The sequence below is a fragment of the Aspergillus fijiensis genome (assembly GCF_003184825.1).
Source record: "Aspergillus fijiensis CBS 313.89 unplaced genomic scaffold BO72scaffold_55, whole genome shotgun sequence".
NCBI lineage: Eukaryota > Fungi > Ascomycota > Eurotiomycetes > Eurotiales > Aspergillaceae > Aspergillus > Aspergillus fijiensis.
Genome location: NW_024469031.1, coordinates 1 through 18,047, shown reverse-complemented (window position 1 = coordinate 18,047; position 18,047 = coordinate 1). Strand labels below are relative to the sequence as shown.

General features: G+C 52.4%; 6 protein-coding genes and 4 non-coding genes across 10 annotated transcripts; 4 read left to right on the top strand and 6 right to left on the bottom strand.

The window, feature by feature from the left end:
* Positions 1 to 8: 8 nt before the first annotated feature.
* On the top strand, positions 9 to 1,380 carry BO72DRAFT_223839 (uncharacterized protein). The gene has a single exon (XM_040939792.1). It carries the CDS (start codon positions 200 to 202, stop codon positions 1,277 to 1,279), a length of 1,080 nt encoding a protein of 359 aa, XP_040797774.1. The 5' UTR covers positions 9 to 199; the 3' UTR covers positions 1,280 to 1,380.
* A 335-nt stretch (positions 1,381 to 1,715) lies between these two features.
* BO72DRAFT_499659 (uncharacterized protein) lies at positions 1,716 to 2,072 on the bottom strand (the record flags this gene model as incomplete). Its single annotated transcript, XM_040948855.1, has 1 exon — positions 1,716 to 2,072. The coding sequence occupies one exon, from the start codon at positions 2,070 to 2,072 to the stop codon at positions 1,716 to 1,718; it is 357 nt and encodes a 118-aa protein (XP_040797773.1).
* Positions 2,073 to 2,429: 357 nt separating this feature from the next.
* BO72DRAFT_488672 (uncharacterized protein) lies at positions 2,430 to 3,887 on the bottom strand (the record flags this gene model as incomplete). Its single annotated transcript, XM_040948050.1, has 1 exon — positions 2,430 to 3,887. The coding sequence occupies one exon, from the start codon at positions 3,885 to 3,887 to the stop codon at positions 2,430 to 2,432; it is 1,458 nt and encodes a 485-aa protein (XP_040797772.1).
* A 2,104-nt stretch (positions 3,888 to 5,991) lies between these two features.
* On the top strand, positions 5,992 to 8,735 carry BO72DRAFT_479932 (ferric reductase family protein; the record flags this gene model as incomplete). Its single annotated transcript, XM_040947605.1, has 6 exons — positions 5,992 to 6,626; positions 6,679 to 7,067; positions 7,116 to 7,348; positions 7,403 to 7,455; positions 7,509 to 7,630; positions 7,679 to 8,735. The coding sequence occupies exons 1-6, from the start codon at positions 5,997 to 5,999 to the stop codon at positions 8,733 to 8,735; spliced, it is 2,484 nt and encodes an 827-aa protein (XP_040797771.1). The 5' UTR covers positions 5,992 to 5,996.
* An 812-nt stretch (positions 8,736 to 9,547) lies between these two features.
* BO72DRAFT_t242 lies at positions 9,548 to 9,619 on the top strand. Its single transcript has one exon. It is a non-coding gene; the product is annotated as a tRNA-Glu (tRNA).
* A 102-nt stretch (positions 9,620 to 9,721) lies between these two features.
* On the top strand, positions 9,722 to 9,793 carry BO72DRAFT_t243. Its single transcript has one exon. It is a non-coding gene; the product is annotated as a tRNA-Glu (tRNA).
* Positions 9,794 to 10,625: 832 nt separating this feature from the next.
* BO72DRAFT_t238 lies at positions 10,626 to 10,709 on the bottom strand. The gene has a single exon. It is a non-coding gene; the product is annotated as a tRNA-Glu (tRNA).
* A 99-nt stretch (positions 10,710 to 10,808) lies between these two features.
* Positions 10,809 to 10,880, bottom strand: BO72DRAFT_t237. The gene has a single exon. It is a non-coding gene; the product is annotated as a tRNA-Glu (tRNA).
* Positions 10,881 to 10,995: 115 nt separating this feature from the next.
* Positions 10,996 to 12,290, bottom strand: BO72DRAFT_223794 (uncharacterized protein). Its single transcript, XM_040939790.1, has one exon. The coding sequence runs from the start codon at positions 11,927 to 11,929 to the stop codon at positions 11,222 to 11,224; it is 708 nt and encodes a 235-aa protein (XP_040797770.1). The 5' UTR covers positions 11,930 to 12,290; the 3' UTR covers positions 10,996 to 11,221.
* A 177-nt stretch (positions 12,291 to 12,467) lies between these two features.
* Positions 12,468 to 12,953, bottom strand: BO72DRAFT_499656 (uncharacterized protein; the record flags this gene model as incomplete). The annotated part of the gene is made up of 1 exon (XM_040948854.1): positions 12,468 to 12,953. The coding sequence occupies one exon, from the start codon at positions 12,951 to 12,953 to the stop codon at positions 12,468 to 12,470; it is 486 nt and encodes a 161-aa protein (XP_040797769.1).
* Between the last annotated feature and the right edge of the window lie 5,094 nt (positions 12,954 to 18,047).

Genomic DNA, 18,047 nt, shown 5'->3' with positions numbered 1-18,047 from the left:
GCAAATGTCCGGTCCAGCCCTTAAGCTTTGCAGCCCCGACCCACCGGTACCGTACCCGTACCCGTACCTGAAACAGTGGACCCTGGCCCGTGCGCGCGCAACCCGACAGATTCTTTTCTTACCGCCATAAGTTACAGCCTCCGTAGGGGATTATCAACACACCACAAAAGAACAAGCGCACCGGAAGGTCGAAAACAAAATGAACCCGCTTCGCTACCTCGCCCCTCCGACGCCCTACAAGGAGCTCTCCACGACCAACAAGAAGGGCCTAAAAGAGCGCCTCAGCTACGCCGAGGCCCTAGAGCACCACCCGGGCCTGCAGCTGTCCGCCGAGCAAGCCGAGCTGCTGCACACCTACCAGCAAGCATGCGAGACGCTCCTCGAGGAACCGGGCAACGTCAACGCCGCGATGCGCATGATGCAGTACGAGCAGTCGCTCGAGCCCACTGGCGGCAGTCTCAGCAGCCCCGCCGCCCCCGTCAACCTCTCCTTCGACCTCGCCACCAAGGTCAAGCTCGGCGAGGAGCTCGACAACCTCTACAGCGTCTGGGCCGTCACGCGGTACCGGAAGTACCTGCCCACGGGGATCCAGGAGGAAGCCGCCAAGCACCCGTCCTCGACCGCCGCGGACCCGTGGCACACGGCCTTCTGGACGCCCTTCCACGGCCGGTTGGAGGCCGAGGCCGCCGCATTCAACGGTGTTCTGGCCGGCGAAACCCGGCACAATGAGTGCCCGACCTCGATCCTGTTGATGCTGCTCTGCGACCGCCACACGGTCGACTGGGACGAGACGCGCGCGCTGATCCGCTACGCGGCTGAGGGCGCCGAGGGAGCGATCCAGGGTCTCCCCGAGAGCGACTTCGGGGAGTTGCTGCGCACGAAGGACGTGGCCGGGTTGGCGACGCGGCTGGCCCGCGACGAGTCCGGTTGGAGCTGCTCGACGGAGTATGTGTTGGGCGTCAGCACGCTGCTCATGGGCTTCTTTGCCAATACCCTGGCCGATACGCTGTTCGAGACCGAGGAGGAGCTCATGGATCCCACTAAGTGGGAGCCCAAGAAGGTGCTGCGCGAGCGGCTGGCGTTGGCAGAGGGCCATGAGCAGGCGTTCCGCGAGTTGTTGCAGGAGATGTATGTGCAGATGTTGGTCGGGTCGGATGATGAGGATGAGGCCGGATTTCCCGGGTATGACGATTTCGATGATCTGGATGATGATGAGTGGGAGGAGTTTGAGGGGGATGTGGAGGAGGAGGATGATGGCGATGAGTCGGATGAGTATTAGTGCCTGCCGCTTGATGCCTGAGGATGTTAATTTGACAGCAATGACCATTACATTCCGCCCTCTTCATCTTTTCAAATCGGATTAAGTAGCAATTGGAGTCATCTGTCCCATCGCCATAAAGTCATCGATCACAAAGACTCAGACCCGCGTCACCCACATTAGCTCTCCAAGAAACCCCAGCTCACCCACAGCCACCCCATCCATGCTCAAATCATTCATCGAAATCAAAATCACGAATCTGCCTCCAATCCAACACCATCCCCCTCGACGACGGCCACGCCTCCACAAATCCCTCCGCATAATAGATCTCGTGCTCCTCCGGCCACGCATGCACCAGCTTCGTGACCTCCGTGCTCCGAAGGGCAGCCTCCTTCTCCTCCCCTTCTTTATCTGTTTCGCCAATCCCCAAGCCGACCACATACTCGCGAAGGACTTTCTACCGGAGATGCGCCACGACCACGTTCCCCAGCTTCTTGTACTTGTGGTTCGCGGCGATGAGCAGGTCCGTCAGCTGAAAGGTGCAGATTCCGTCGCTGATGAGGCGGGCCATGGCGACCACTTCGCCGGTTTTTTGCGTTTCTGGGTTGGTGGTGGTAATTTTTTCGGAGGTGGAAGGTGAAGCTGATGCCGTGTAGGTGATGTAGCAGCCGTACCAGCTTCCCCGGAGGGCGGATTCGGCTTGTTGGGCGGTTGGTGATTTCGGGTGTTTCTTGGTGTGGCGGAGGTGGAGGTAGGATTCGACGGCGGGGTAGCCCTGGTGGAGGGTGTAGTTCGGTGGGAGGACGGCGGGCATGGTTTGAGGGTGCGTGAGTGGTAATATGGTTTGGTTTGGGTGTGGAGAGTTTGAGATGCGATTGTGGTTGTGGTCGTTGTACTTTAGTAGTGGTATGTATTATGGAGAGAGTGGGCTGGGATGGGAGAGGGGAAGTATTTTATGAAGGGGCTCGAGGCTGTGTTGTTCTATGTTACGGGGCTTCATTTAGACGTTGCTTCATCCCTCGTTTGACATTATACTTGATTTGAGTTCTGAAATCAATCATAAATGGATCAAAACCACAGTAAAATGCGTCAAATGTCCAACAAATTGCAGCTTGGAGGTACGTTCAGCCAACTGCACCTATACTCAGTTTTCAATTGCACGCAACTCCTCTCATCTCCACACGGGTCCCCAGAAATCATCAGGACCCTGGTACGCTGATTCAAATTTCTGACAACGCGGGTGCTCAAAGTCGTCCCACGACCCCTGAGGCCAGATCGGGATTTGACAAAACTCATCGTCATGACAGCCATGGCACTCCTTCCACACTGTCCAACTTAAATAGTCCATCAGTGATCGCAAGACATCAACCGCGACATCATATTCTTTCGTCTCCAGGACTTCGACAAACGAAGCGCAGATCCGACTGCTAACAGCATAAACTGCGCGGTGGGCAAGCGAGTCATCGGCAGCATTGGCGGGGATGAACTGAGTTGCGCATCTCTCCATTTCTTCGTCAACATCTCTGTTGTCCTGATCGACGAATGTATTCCAAAGGCGTGCAACCTCTGCAACCAGAGAGAACAAGCCGTGATGGTGGTGGTGTCTTGAAGTCAGTTCACGCAGCGGGTGGCTGTACTTCTGGACAATCATATCAGTGATCGCTTGCCAGTTCACCTGTCTGTGTCCGACATCATGCGCCATTACGAGAGATGTGAGGCTCTTGCGGATGGGTTCCAACTCTGCAAATGGAAGGTGGTTAAGACGTGGGGCGGTGCTGTCGTCCGGAAAAAGATTCAGGGAATGATTGTAAGCCGTGACGAAATGATCGTAGTTCAAGACCACCCGCTCACCGCCGATGCCATTGTACCTGGCCCTCATCACTTGGAGGACCTCGGTCGGTTTCCCTCCCTTCTTCTCATTGTCCCCTTTCCTCGGACTAGAAGACCTCACTCTTGCCACGTGAACAGGCTCCAGGTTCTGTTCTGAATTGCATAGAATCACCTCGAACCCCGAAGCCAGCCGAATAACCCCATCCACCCGATCATTCCACTCTTCCCTTGCAATGCGACACACGGCCTCTGCACGCACATTCTCCTGCAAGACGCCACCGTTAAACTCATCTTCAAATAGCACCCGGTCCTGCAGGTCGAGAGTCCCAATCTTGGATTTGCCAGCTGACATCCCATCGATAAGAATGAGGCGAAGATTCTTGGCCGTAGTGTAGGTGTGGAGCCATCCGCCATTGTCTTCCCCGGCTGGTCCATCTTGGTCCCCGCCCATCACTTGTTGAGAGCCAGATGAAGGTTTCGGAGGTGTCTCGGGTCTCTTCGGTCCTGATCGCGCGAAAGCAAATGCATGCTCGGGGTCGAAGGCCAGCCATCGGACTCCGGTAATGTGCTCTGGATGGCCGTCACCGTGGTAGAGTTTGATTCCCTGTGGCATTTCTGCCAGGAAGAATGACATGCCGTTGTGGTTGAGTGCTGAGCCCCATTGTCTCATGGACGAGTGGATGGCGTTGAAGATGTGGTTCGCATTCTGGACAGGTTCAGGGGGAACGCTGTCAGCGGCAAGAGGAGAGGTGGCAGCTCCTATGGCGGAAATCAAGGCGAGAATGCACGACCGATGCATTTTTTAATCTGTGAGAAGAGTGGACTGTATTGATCAATGCAACACATCTGGCTGGAAAGATGTGCCTTTATCTGAGATAAGGGAGTCGATGGCAGACACGCAATGCATGCATGGACATTACCTGATCAGGAAATCAAGGCCGACGGCCTGGAGAGTTGATCAGGCGCCCAGGCACCCAGGCACACTACTCCTGCTCATCATCTTTGTTGACGCGTCATCCGGTCTGTCACCACCTGCTCGCAAAAGCAAGATTGCGATACCATGATCTTCCGTCTTGCATCCGCCGTTATTCCATTCACATTTTATGGTTCTTCATGGCCTTTCTCTGCGAGTACTAACATTCCATTATACGCAAGTTCGCTGACATCCCACGTAATAGCCTGCGAAGGGATTACCATCAACCACCTCTTTTCTAGCCACTTCGACAGTTTCATTTAAGTCACCCACGACACAGCTAGCCGGCTTTATCGATCACTGCCACAATGGCTACCTTCTCTGTGACATACGAAAAGAAAAGAAAACCGCCAATGATGACAATCCATAAGAGTTGTAGGACAACCCTGCTGTATGTGCCAGGCTTTTATCAACCACGAGAATGTCATTCATAGGGCAGACCATTTCTTTCGTTCCTAAGAACCTCCTTCTTACATTTGCCTGCCCCAGTGGAGTTTTATGAGAAGGCTTCGTTCTTCGCTCTCATTCAGTGGCACATTTACCTCCTCCGCAAGCGTGGAATGGATTCTCTCGGTACCGGACTTGCCACGGCAACAAACAGTGGGTTAGCTGCAGGTCTGATTGATGAAAATTCGGGGAGAGAAGCTCATCAAAAATGCTTGGCTCCGGGTCATGAGAGCTCGTCTGCGCGGAAGTGCTATGCTGTGAAGTGTGGGACATCTCACAAATTACATTGAATTGAGCATCGGAATCAAGGGTCTGGCTTCCGAGGTCGAAACCCATCATTTTACGGAAGCTCCGCTCGTGAAATGGTACCGGTGAAGCATCAACTGTGCTTTGTTGAAAGCGACTCACGGGAAAGACTCTTGTTGTGAAATAGTAAGTTTCGTCTTTCCTTACTTCGCTTCAGCGCTCGGAGTAGCATAGTGAAGGTGTATCTTAGTCTCGCATTCACTACTGTCTGCAGGAATCTATTTCTCCGCCGTGCATTCCTTGATGCTCACTTAACTGACCTTCCTAGAAGGGGACATTTGCCGAAAACCGGCATCCAAAGAAAGCCTCCGTGCAAACCATGACTCACGATGCGAGCGATGCCAAGAACATCCGAGCCACTTCATCAGTCGTCTGATGAATACATGAGGTTGTTGCCTGAAAATGCGTGCACATCTCCCGAAAGGGACGTAGCTTGCGAGGATGGGGCCCGAAAAAAAATCAAGCAACCGACGGAAGTGGGCCGCCAAGAAACTCGGGGTTAGATTGGCTCACCACTGCCAAGACCTTGTATACGTCGGCCCAAGGGTCTTTCTAGCCAGTTATACGGTGCTTGATCGCATGCTAAGTGGATCTTATCAGATTGATCAATCGTTCCACGCTCCGAATTATCAATCAAACCTTGCTTCCACAGTGTGGCACTTGTGGGTCTTCGGGGTTTTTCGTCTTGGACAAGACAGAACTTTCTATGCTTTTCGCCCCGTCAGGGAGATGTTGTCAGAAAAGGAAATCTCTGCATGCAACAACCGGGCTAAATACGAAGCTGGCGGGGAAGAGGCCGCCACTATTGACTTTTGACTTGTGGTTCTCTTTCGTCGGCTATATGTCCCAAAAGATGCCTTCAACGGCGCTACACATATCGCACTGGAGTCCACAAGTCCGATGACTGCGAATCTACATGCTGAACTAAATGCATCAGTCTAGATACTCCGAGCCAAGGAGGCATCGTGCAATGATCAAGTGGAGATTGATAACTGGTTCGCTGGAGATTAGCTCGATTTTCTCCGGTGGGTTCCGCCACGCCTGTGTAATGAGCGTGCTCGAATAGGACCCTCATTGCGAGGAAGTGGGTAGGTCCAATATGAGGATTCTGTGCGATATAAAGATTGACTTGACACCCGGACTACGCTGATCTCGGGAGTATCTTGTCCATCAGCCGGCAAAATGAGAGTGACGAGTACACTTCTCCTGATCTTAGCCTGGACGGGTGTCCCTGTCCTGGCAGGAGGGTTTTCTATGTCTGCCCCTGAGCTTGCAGACTACTGCTTCTATGCCATATACGAGTCTCTTAGCTCGTACACGTATGCAGGTGCTACTACAACCAGCTCAAGCTCAACCGATACGTCGACTTCTGAGAGCTCTTCTAGTTCCAACAGTTCAGCAAGCGGTTCAACCTCGCATGGCTCCTCCTCCTCAGGTGCCGTCGTCACAACACCACATGGCTCCTCCTCAAAACGGGCATTCGCAAAGAGGATGGCTCGACGTGGTCATCACGGTAGTTCTTCTACTGGAGGCTGCACGAGCACAGTGGGTGCCATGTCCTTGTATGCCAGTGCGAAGGCGTGGTGTAACAAGAAGCAACTGGAAGCCACCATTCCTTACTGGCAAAGCCTCTGTGAGCAGAATAGTGCTACTCTGATTGATCTGACTGATATCGTTGCCAATGCCACCGATTCTTACATCGCATCTTTGCCAACCATCGACCCTGAAACCAATAGTACGACGACAACCGGCACTATTGAGAGTCCAGTCCTGCTTAGCCACTCGTACTACAAGCGAGCTTATAAATCTTATGTATGTGTTTCTTGAAGAATCCCTGGACTATTCATTGACTGGAAAATGATAGGTCACCCACGATTACGCACTGAGCAAAGACAAACGTTATGGCTGGGGTCTTATGGGCTATTGGGGTGGAATACTGGCTCTTGGCATGATCGTCAAGGCCTGGAAATCCTTCCGAGCCCACCTCAATGGCCCCGGACGTGGCGATTCTGAGAAGAGTGGCTTCTATGCGGCTGGCCGTAACTCTTGCGCACCAGTGGCTGCTGTTACTCACTTCGTCCGGACTCACTTTGTCATTCCTGCCAGCTTTGCCCCGAGCCTGTCCAATCATCAGCAGCTCTTCTGGTTTCACACCATCCCGAAACGGCTAGATCTTCTGATCGTCTTTGGCTGGTGGGCCGTGTGTATCATTCTGTCGTGTGTTGACTACCAGAGTTTCCGCGGGAATATCCAGTACGTTACCATCACAGATTAGCAGAATTGGGTCTGACGAGCAAATAGGACGCCGAGTCTCTACCAACAGAACTGGCAATACTCTTCTGATCGTACGGGAATTCTGTCTTATGCCTGTCTTCCATTTCTTTGGCTTTTCGGTGGACGAAACAACATCTTCCTTTGGGCAACAGACTTCAATGTCCAGTCTTTCAACATCTTCCACCGTCATGTGGCTTGGGCTTGCACTCTTCTGGCTATTGTTCATTCAATCAACTACACTGTGGTTTTTCAGGTCTACGGTTGGTACTCCTCAATGCAGTCATTAATATCATGCTAACAGGCTGGCGTATCAGACGGCAGATATCACAGTGCACTAAAGCAGAATTACTTCTACATGGGTATTGTGGTATGTAATCATTGTAAGCACAATTCTTCTAGAACGCAGCTAACATATCCCAGGCTACAGTGGTGATGTCTGTTATGCTCTTCCAATCCGGCACATGGCTTCGTCAGAAGTTTTACGAGACCTTCTTGATCATCCACGTTGTCCTAGCAATCCTAACCATATACAGTCTATTCCGGTAAGTCTTCCCGGATAACAGCATTACCTCGTGACTAAGAGCGACCAGCCACACCAGCTTTGACGGCACCGTATACAACGGCTACCTTTGGCCGATGGTCGCCATCTGGGGCTTTGACCGCACTGTGCGCTACCTCCGTGTGATCTACTGCAACTGGAACGTCCGCTTCGGCAAAGGCTTCATCAACACCACCTCCTCCACTGTATCCTACAGCCCGGCCAGCGATCTGATCCGCATCGAAATGACCCCCGCCGCCCACAGCCTCACTCCCGCCCCTGGTCAGCACTACTACCTCTACCAGCCCTTGACACTACGCGGCTGGGAGAACCACCCCTTCACTCTGGGCTGCTACAACACATCTGGTGCTGAGGCGAAACTCATCTTCTACATCCGTCCTTACGACGGCTGGACCCGGCGTCTCCGCGACCAGTGCCAGAAGTCCAGGGGTAAGGACTTGACCATCGCGCCTCGGTTGCTCTTAGAAGGCCCCTACGGCCACCAAGTCCCGCTGCACACGTTCGATACTCTTCTTTTGATTGTCGGAGGCACCGGTATCGCCGCGGCAGTTCCCTACATTCTCAACCACGTTTCTCGTCTCGCAGCCGGAGGCAAGACCCGCACCACAAGGATCCACCTCGTCTGGTCCGGCCGTCAGAGACAGATGTTCGATGAAGTCTGCTGCGCGGATCTAATCACTGCGCTGGAGTGCGCGGATATCCACGCTACGCTGTATTGTACGGACAAGAGCAGCATGGGTGCGATGACGACTATTGTCGCCGGCGAGAAGTCCAGCGCTGAAGTCCCGCAGATCGGTGCGGTGGGTGCAGAGGCCAAGGAGGCCGGCCAGTTCGTGCAGGATTCCTCCAGTCAGGAGTCCGGACCCATGAAGGTGGAGGATCTCGGTCTGGAGGTGCGCTACGGGCGCCCGGACATTACGGCTACGGTCCAGTCGGTCACGGAGGAGGCCCGAGCCAGTGTGTCTCGCTTGGCGGTGTTGACGTGTGGTCCGGCAGTGATGGCGGATGAGTGCCGGATGGCGGTCTATGGGGTGATGAAGGGGGGATTCCGCCAGGTGGAGTACTTCGAGGAGGCTTTCGGATGGTAGACTGGGTTGAATTTCTACTTTACTTCTCTATGGGGGTGATGGGGGATGACTTATGATGTACTGGGTATCCTTTAATGCAGGTAGTTATGTTTATAGCTCTAATAAAAAGTTTATGATGTTACTCAAGCAAAACAAGGGCTTCTCTCGCCGACAGATGCACTAAGATTGATTCTTGGCCTGCCACATCTACATTGATAGCCTTGTGATGTAAGCCAACTATGTAGCGCGAGAATTACATATTCTAGGCTCCCATAACTTGTGCCACATGATTAGACGTACGAGTCCATGGAGTCAATGCCATCCCAGACCGGTGATGAAAGTTTCCATTTCTATCTATCTGGCCAGTGCCCAACTCCTGACTTAGCGAGGGAATCAAAGGAAACCAGAGCCGAGATATCGGAAGCGCACACTGCTGGCACTCGCAAACTGCATCCCGAAACGGCTGGGTGGGGCCCCCGTGTAGGGCTGCCAAGAGATCCGAGCCACTCGTCCGACCGGGACCACTATCCGTATTGAATTCGCAAGGTGGTACCCAGATCAGTCTTATGCGGATTTCGTTTTTGCGTTAAGATGTTCTGTCCGTTTGGTTCATGTCAGCCACCGTGGGAGATAATGAGCCGGTGGGGAGGGACCTATGGGCTACCAGACTGTATTTATGGTTATAGCGTTCCAATCCGCAACAATCACCGTTCACCGAACACGCGCATTCCGGAAGGAACAGGAGCAGCCGGGATTAGGGTTATGAGATAGCCTCCTGTGTCATGCTTTACTTTGGGTTGTCAGACATTAGAATTGACAGTCCTGCAACAATTTCCGATATGGTGTAGTGGCTAACATCGCCGTCTCTCACACGGCAGCCGGGGGTTCGATTCCCCCTATCGGAGCACATTCTCTTTTGCTGTATCGGTTTATGTTTTGCCTCTTCCTCCTCGGATTTCTTGTTCTGGTTCATATTAGCACCTTGAGCAGGATCTTTACATGCAACATCCGATATGGTGTAGTGGCTAACATCGCCGTCTCTCACACGGCAGCCGGGGGTTCGATTCCCCCTATCGGAGCTTATTCTCTTTTGATATTTTTGTCTGTAATTTCGCTCGGGAGCCAACCGAGCTAGGGTGCAACGTGCGGCGGGCAGAAGCCTAGATAACAGGTATATTATATTCACCTACTTTTAGCCGATATCTGCAAGCATTGCAGCTTCCCTTTTCCTTATCTCCGAAGTCAACTTTGCCTTTTATCCCATGCGCGGAGGCTGAGAGAGGAATAGAAAGGCAGACGTCGGATATCATGAAGCCGGTCCGGGTTAGATATATACACGGCTACTGCCGCTTCATCCCTCCGTGTAGAAACAATGAGACTCGAACAATTGATACTAAGCACGCTAAGTTGCAACCAATTTACAAATAAACCGTGGAGAAGTGCATGTCGTGTTTGTATATGCCATGCTTGAAAAGTATCGCACAAATTGAATCCAGATTAACGTGTTTGCCAGCCATCATAGCACAAAATACTCTTCACCATCATCCTGCTGCTAGCCGCCTGTCCCGAACCGCCTTAGTCAAATTGTCACTTACCTCTTGACATTTTAAGACACTAGACACAGTCAGTATCATCACCGGACTACAAAAATATCTTTCCCTGCTCCCTCTTCCTTCATTATCCCCACCGTAGGCTCTCAATCACCCGGTACTCTTGTGCCTCCGACATGGATGCTAGAGTCGAGCATATATCTCAACCCCAGAAAGGCAATTGCAACTTGACAACACAACCGTGCCAGCATAGCGCCCAGCACCCAGCCCGTAGACCGTGGCAAATATTCAACCCCCACGCGCAACAAAAGAGCAATAAGAAAAATCCCCAAAAAGTCGAGCCCGAAGGCTTCTATTCTCACTCCGATAGGGGGAATCGAACCCCCGGCTGCCGTGCACCAAGGAAATTGAGAGACGGCGATGTTAGCCACTACACCATATCGGACGTTGCATGGAAAGAGCCTGTTCAAAACGCCACTATGAGCCAAGTCAAGCCCCCCAGATAGAAAAGGCAAAACATCAGTCTACCGCAAAAGATAATGAGCTCCGATAGGGGGAATCGAACCCCCGGCTGCCGTGTGAGAGACGGCGATGTTAGCCACTACACCATATCGGATGTTGTATACAGTGTAGTTCAAACTCTGCCAACACGTTCCTAGATACAAGCTCAAGTCATATCATCAGCAGAGTAGACGACCAGATTGCTCAGCTTGCGAAAGTCATTTGCTCTCCGCAGCTGCCACGACATCAAAGAGCGAAAGTCGAAACAACGTTCAAAGGAAAAGGCAAATAAAACAAAGAGCAACGGACAGAACAAAATAGGTTATGAAGCAAACAGAATCCGATTGCTTCCTCCGGCTGAGGTGGTGCAGATGGTCTGCCGTGCTCGACACCGACCACCGTTGAAGTGTGGAAATTCGACATTTCCAAGGCACATATTTTCCGGCACAAGAATCGTCACTCTACTTCTCTGCACGCGCCGTATTCGGCTTCACGCGTGGGTATAGTGACGCTATGTCGTATAAAAGACGACCACGAGACTGGCGGATTCCCCCAGCTGAGAACCAAAGACGTCCCATTCCGAAACATGCGGTTTCCCCCTCGATGCCAGGGCAAGCTCTCCAGCACGACACTGGCTGGTGTCGGTTTGACGAACGATGTGTAGCAGACACCCTGCAAGCTCCGACTCAACAATCGACATCCGCCACGCCGAGCTCGCATCTTGTGGTTCGCCTCGCGAGGCCGAAACAGGAGGCCATTAACATCTGGCCTACATCGCGGGTACCTATACGCCGTCTGGAGACCGCTTCTCTGCCTATCTTTAGGGTTGGATGAGTAACGAGCATCCATCGACGCACTGCTTGTAATTTGACGATGGGCGCTTTCCATCACCTGATTCCATTCTGCTGTCCTCCCCTCGAGCCCTTGGTAAGCCACATGCATTATATTGTGGGGAAGGCGCACGTATTCTGCCCCCAGAACTGAGGCCTTGATGCGACAATCTGAGAAGTAGCGTTGAATACCATGTGTAAAGGTGCTCTGGAGGCCTTTCACTGATGCTTTGCCGAGTGTGTACGGCAACAGCGTATATCCGGCGGCTAATAATTTCTCCTCCGACATCGTCGGTCTCAACGATGCTGGAACCTCACCGATGGCTATCTTCATATAGGCATTAAGTGATGTTCTCTCAGCGGACTAACTGGTAACGGCTTCCCACACAAGAATTGCGAATTCGGACCCTGTGAAGAATATGCGCGCTCGGAGGATCCGAAACACGAAAAGTTGGAAATGCGGAAAACAGCCAAGGTCGGCAATACAGAAGGAGAACAAGGCGTCAGAGAAATAGTAATACCAATCCCACTTTTTTTTTTGTTTAGCCGTGAGCGGCACTTCAGACGATTTGGAGGGCTTTGTTGGTTTAGTTGCTGCAGACGATTTTGCTGGTGTGGCTGGCTTAGCTTTCTTGGGTGTAGTAGTCTTTGCTGACTTCTTGGACCATTTATGCACTTCCCTGGCAGTTGGGACGGGGTACGGTTCATCATCGTTTGTCAGATCTGCGAGGGTGATGTTGCAGTTCAGATTTAGATTTTGATCTGGTTGGAGGGATTTGAAGCTTGTAAGCTGATATCCGTCTTTGTCATATACCAATACTGTAACTATCGTCTTCTTTGGTGTACCAATGGGGACTCATGATCTGAGATTTTCATTCGTCTTCTGTGTCTAATAACTTGGGCTTCAAGCCGAGACAGTCGAGGAAAACGTCTCCCTTTTCAGACTTGTCGTAATGAATAACAGGACCGATTTGAATATCGGCCGGAAGTCTTGTTTCGTGGTCTGAGAGTTCGTTGTAGTATGCCGGGCGGCTTCGTTGAAGCGCTTCTTCCGAAATGTCTTTCTCTTGGCGCGATACTTTGTCCCAGGTTCCTTTTTCTTCTGCATATCGAGTTGCCATTTTTGGAAGAATTGACAATTCCTTCCTTCTCCGCCTGGATGTACATCTGATCAACCAGTCGAGCGTTTCGTCCAAATGCCTATTGGCGGCGCCATTGCCGGACAAGCTGGCAGACTCATCATCCTTGGGGGGGGGCGGGGGGTCGGGCTTGGTGCCAGTCTTGGAGACATCAGTGGTATTCTGGGAGGGCTCGAGGGTAGCCTTGAACGTGCTAGGGGTACTGCCCAGGATGCTCATGCTAGGTGGGCTTTTGTCCGTGCTCTCGGTTTATGTCTCTGAGCGAAGTGGCCCGAATCAGGGCGCAAGCGGTAAGGGGCTAACACGGGTAGCGAAGTCCTGGATTCTCGCTGCCATAGGGTTGAGTTTGTGTCACACCAAGTGTTCGAGGATGGTACCTCAATTGTGCCTCCGAATCCTTCGAGGTCGTCTGCCTTTGCTTTCTCGTGTATGACCTGATCTCTCCACGTAAGTCGGCGTCGATAATCCGTTGACAACAACGGCGTTGGGCCCCGCAGGGCGCGCCCGAAGCGCATTTCCAACTAAATACAAAAAAAAAAAAGGCAAATAAAATTGATAAAGGAGACCGTAGTTAACGACGCCAGTACAACGCCAGTACGACGACAGAACCCAACCTCATCCGAACCCTTCGAAAAAAGCGAAGCCGCAGACGCCTCGAGGCGTCCGAGGCGTGCGGGGCGTGCGAGGCGTCCGCGGTCAGTACTTGACGTACTCAGCGCGGTAGATGTAGATGTGAGATAGACGCTCCGCTTCGTCTACCTCGCCCGCGGCTACGGTCTGCCCTAAAGCGACGATCACGATCACGTCCTCGAGCGACTCGTCTACCAATGACTGCGGTAAATGGCCAAGCCATCCCTGTCAAAGACAACGAGGATGCGGAAAGCTTACGGGCGTGCACCCACGGGCTCCGCGCTTGTGCATGCGGCAGCGTGAACAGTAGGTCTCCCCCACCGCCGAAGCGACGAGGCGGGCTCTGAAATCGCTATACACATGCGAGCAGGTATGAATGGTGAGACCACTTCCTGGAGTCGCACCAGACGCGCGAGCACGCCCCTCTGGTTGCGCGAAGTGTGCAGCCGAGTTGCGGTTGCATGGGACACCCAGAACAATAACCTCAGAGTTGTCAAATTGTTCTTGGACCGCACTGCCTGTGATACGCGATCCGCTTGAAGTGGTTAATCTCCACTGCTCCATGTTGAGAAAACTCAGAGTTACCTGGTCGATTATCGATGCTTGCGCTTTTTCCTTGCTGCGACGGCTTATCGTCGAGAGACTTGCCATTCTTGACTTCGAGATATCCACAACAAAGCTGCAAAGAAGCAAAACATCAAGGTCTTATAGCAGCACAGTCTAGCCTTCTTTGCCTCGTGTGTCTTCACTGCAAGATGGGTAAGGCATAGTGAAGCCAGTAGACAAGGCAAGGAACGTCCCGCAAAGCACAGCCCAGATCATTCCACCAACGTAGATCGTAGGCCTCGGAAGGGTCATGCAGACCTGACTCCAATTCAAGCCCCAGACCAACACCCAAGGAAGAAAAAGATCAACTCACTGCATGGAACGGTGGTGCATATAGAAACAAAGTGCTTTATATTTCCGTTCGAGTGCTCGTTGAGGATATCTGTCACGAAAAATTCTGCGCTCTTTCGTCTGTGACTGGGGCGCTTTGGCCATCCATCAAGACCACTATGCATATCGGACAAGACAGCTGTGAATAAGTGGCTGGCTATCCATGTTGGAACAAAGGAACCCGAGTTAGAAGAAATTAAGGCCGACCGAGCATTGAGAACCAATGAACACAAGGTTCTTCTTTTTCTGTCATTTGATCCGCTGGTCTCCGAGGTTCTGCACAGACACGCTCATTCTCGTATATTCGCTTGCGAGGTCCACAGCCTGCAAGGACTAGCCATGGCGCCCCCGTAATTCACAAAGAACGGCCGCGCACTAGACCACGCGACTGTAGTGGCTATGCCATGTAATCGCCAACTTTTTGACGACCAATTCTGTTGCCGCCAGTTCGGCTAGTTGTATGCCGTGGCATTCCGGTCCACGGTACTGCATGGGCAGATTAAAAGCTGCCATTACCATGATTAGACTGTTATCTGTCGATAGATTACTGTCCATTTGACAGACCGCACTTTCCATTCCGTCCTGCTAAGAACTTCATCTGGGAGGAGGGGAGTTTGTCAGTGAAGCGTCGATGGGGAGTGATGGCGTGGCTCCATGATGAGCGACAGCAGTGAGCTAAGGGATATGATCTTATTCTGCACATACTTCTAGAATCAGGGAAAGGACTTGCAAAGGCCTAGCTCCAACCTTTCCAGGGGCAAAGCAGGAAAAAGAGCCGAAAGACAACCGAAAAGGCTCAGCAGAACGGGCTTCGCTGGATCCGTCTTCGTCGGACCTGGTTCGCAGCAACACGAGTACTGTATTGATTACCAACATCACCAACTTCAATTGTTCATATAAGAGGCTGATTGTTCCTGCCAACCAATTCGATAGTAGTCGACCTTATTGATATATGCTGAGTCATAGGTGTTCAGAAACGGCATAACCGAGAATCCATCCAAGTTCGAGTGGTCTGATTTTGCGCCGCTTGGCCCAATAATCGGATCCCAGGAGAGTTGGATCTGCTATTCTTGCCCGATGATATGGCTTCATTGGTGTACACTGAATCGCCATTGCTTCCAACTTCGAATGGTCTTGCGGCGAGGTTCGGACGGTGGTGGCATACTGCGGGATTGCTTGACCCGGCTGGCTCATCGGTCCCGAGAAACTTGCCCTAATTCGTATGTCCGCCAGATGAGCGCCCCTCTACTATTTTTTAGCTGACTCCATACTTGATCTTGAGCTGTATGCTTCATGCCCGGGAGTTAGGCCAGGCTTTACGCTTCCAAGTTGAAAGTCTTGGCTCTGGCGTCTCATTAGCACCCTCATCGACCTTACTGAGGACTTCGTGCAAACCTTCATCACCTTCATCACGAGTCCTATCGCCTTCCTCAGTAACCCGCTTACAGCGATTTTGCTTTTTTTGAGGCGTGTTTCAGAGTTGGAATTGAGAGATCTATTTCGTTTCGCCGTTGGTGTTTGCCTGCTCTTCTCAGATACCCTCTCATGAATGTCCTTTCTGCTGATATGAGTCATTTGGTTGACGCTGGCACGAGTCTCCTCATCATCACATGTCATTAGTATTGCCAAGATTGCAACAGCGCGTTTGCCCAGTCTCGTTCCAATATTCGGGCTCGGGCTCTGGCGAGCGGAAGTGGACCACGTGGTGCGGTACAAGCAATTAGAAAGAAGACCCTGTCAGCTAGTAACGAAGCCGGTCTCCAGTCGTATCGGTAGAGATTCATTGCTGATTCTGCTCTCTCGACCTTTGCGTGGGCAAGTTGTTAGGCCCGGCTTCTGGAGCTCGTCTGTATCTCTCGGCTGAAATCTCTCGATGTAGTCTTTCTCCATCTCAATCCCCCTCTGCCCCCTCTCTGGGGCAAGGGACAATGACAACGCCCCTACCTCAGGATGTTGCTGTAGCCTAATCGATGGCTTCAGGATGGCTTCAGTCTCTCTCGCACGCCTGTATTCGAGTATTGTTCCATAGGTATTGTACGCGTTTTCGCTTTTGGCGTTTCCTTCCCACAAACTTTGCTTCAAGATTGCGAATATGCCGCTTCTAACATTCACCGCATCGAAGTCCGCCAGGAAACGGAGCTAGGTGATGTCGCATCTTTCCAATTCCAGTCTGTCATTGATAGTAGGACGAGTTCATGCATCGCGCAGCAATAACCGAGGATATTGGAGGTCTCGCTTTCCGTTCGAGAATTCGACCCGGCCACCCCTGATACATGAGTTGGCACAAAGCCACACATAGCTTAAGTCGTGGCTTGAGACAGTCGTGTCGAGGTCAATCTCCTTGTTCCGTTCTTCTTTGTCCTCACAGACCTTCCTGATCTTCTTCCGACTTTGCTCGATTCGTTGACACCGGGGATGAATGAGCACCCGTTCTCCCTTTTTTTCTTTTCAATCGTTTCTATCGAGCTGTACGCATCCTTGTAGCGTGGACTCAAGGCATTTCAAAATGGCAAAGGTTCTTGATTCCACGACATATTATGGCCAGGGCCCATTGCCTCCCTGAGTCTCTGCGCAGCACTCTCCCCGCTCCCATAAATAATCTCCTTTCCCCGCAGGGATTTCGCCTCCTGGTAGTACCAGTGCCCTGTAGTTGCAGAACCACAACCTATGGCCTCCCCGCTTGTTGTTGCAGGGTGTGGGATATTTATCTTGCCGCAAGAACTGACTCTGGGCTCCCTGGGCCAGTCTTTGTGTGCGATAGCCATAGCCAGCGCGTCGAAAGGTGCAGCCATGCCGAGTAAGGGTCTGAGCACTGCAAGGAGATTAGCGACTCCTACTTTCTTGGCATGTGGATCGAAGAATATTCAATCCGGACCCCTGCCAGCAAATGTCAAGCTCCGTGTGTAGTTGGAGAGAAATGGTAGACACATCATATCCCAAGACGTTGAGTGCAGCATGTGCAGGCACCCGATTGGCTTCCGACCCATTACAACAATCGCCAAGTTCGCGTAGAGACACAAGGACATATTGGCATGCCCTTGCGAGCCGCGCCGTAGACGACATCTTCTTTGGTAGTGACACTGTCTGCAACGCTCTCCGTGTTATAGGATAGTGGAGCTTCTTGTGTCTGCGCCGCAGTGTTTGATCATCTGCGTTCAGGCCCTGCTTGAGTTCAGCTTTCGGCTAGACGTGACGGTGCCTTCGTTTGGTGAAATACTCTCCACTGGATGTATTTGGCGGCGGCTGCCGGCCAGCTCGAATCACGAGGATGCCCTCGCCGAGTTGGGCCCGGACAGCCGGCTGCCTGGGGTCCGACCACCGAATGTACGGCACAGATCGCACAATGGGCTCGCGGATCCAGGCCCGCTCGCGACCCGATAGGGGCTGCGAACCTGTCCAGGGTGGGAGGCCGGGCACCACGGCGGGTGTCGCCTCCGAATGACCTGAAAACCAGGCCGCGGGGGGGTAGGAGGGATGGCGCTGCGGCGGCGACGACGACGGTGGGGGTGAGATTCATGATCAAGAGCTGGGAATGAGAAATCGCCGCCTCTCGGCTTGTCTCGCGGCTCAAAATAAGAGAGAATTATTGTGCTAGGGGTTGGGCTGGTGGGCTTCGCCACACCATACATGTCGAGTGGAGGATTGATTTGGAGTTCAGGAGGGTCGGTTCAGGAGGGTCGGTTCAGGAGGGTCGGTTCAGGAGGGTCGGTTCAGGAGGGTCGGTTCAGGAGGGTCGGTTCAGGAGGG

Excerpts from the sequence above, each read along its gene's own strand:
- BO72DRAFT_223839 (XM_040939792.1), top strand. The coding sequence starts at position 200 with ATGAACCCGCTTCGCTACCTCGCCCCTCCGACGCCCTACAAGGAGCTC.
- BO72DRAFT_223794 (XM_040939790.1), bottom strand. The coding sequence starts at position 11,929 with ATGAAGATAGCCATCGGTGAGGTTCCAGCATCGTTGAGACCGACGATG.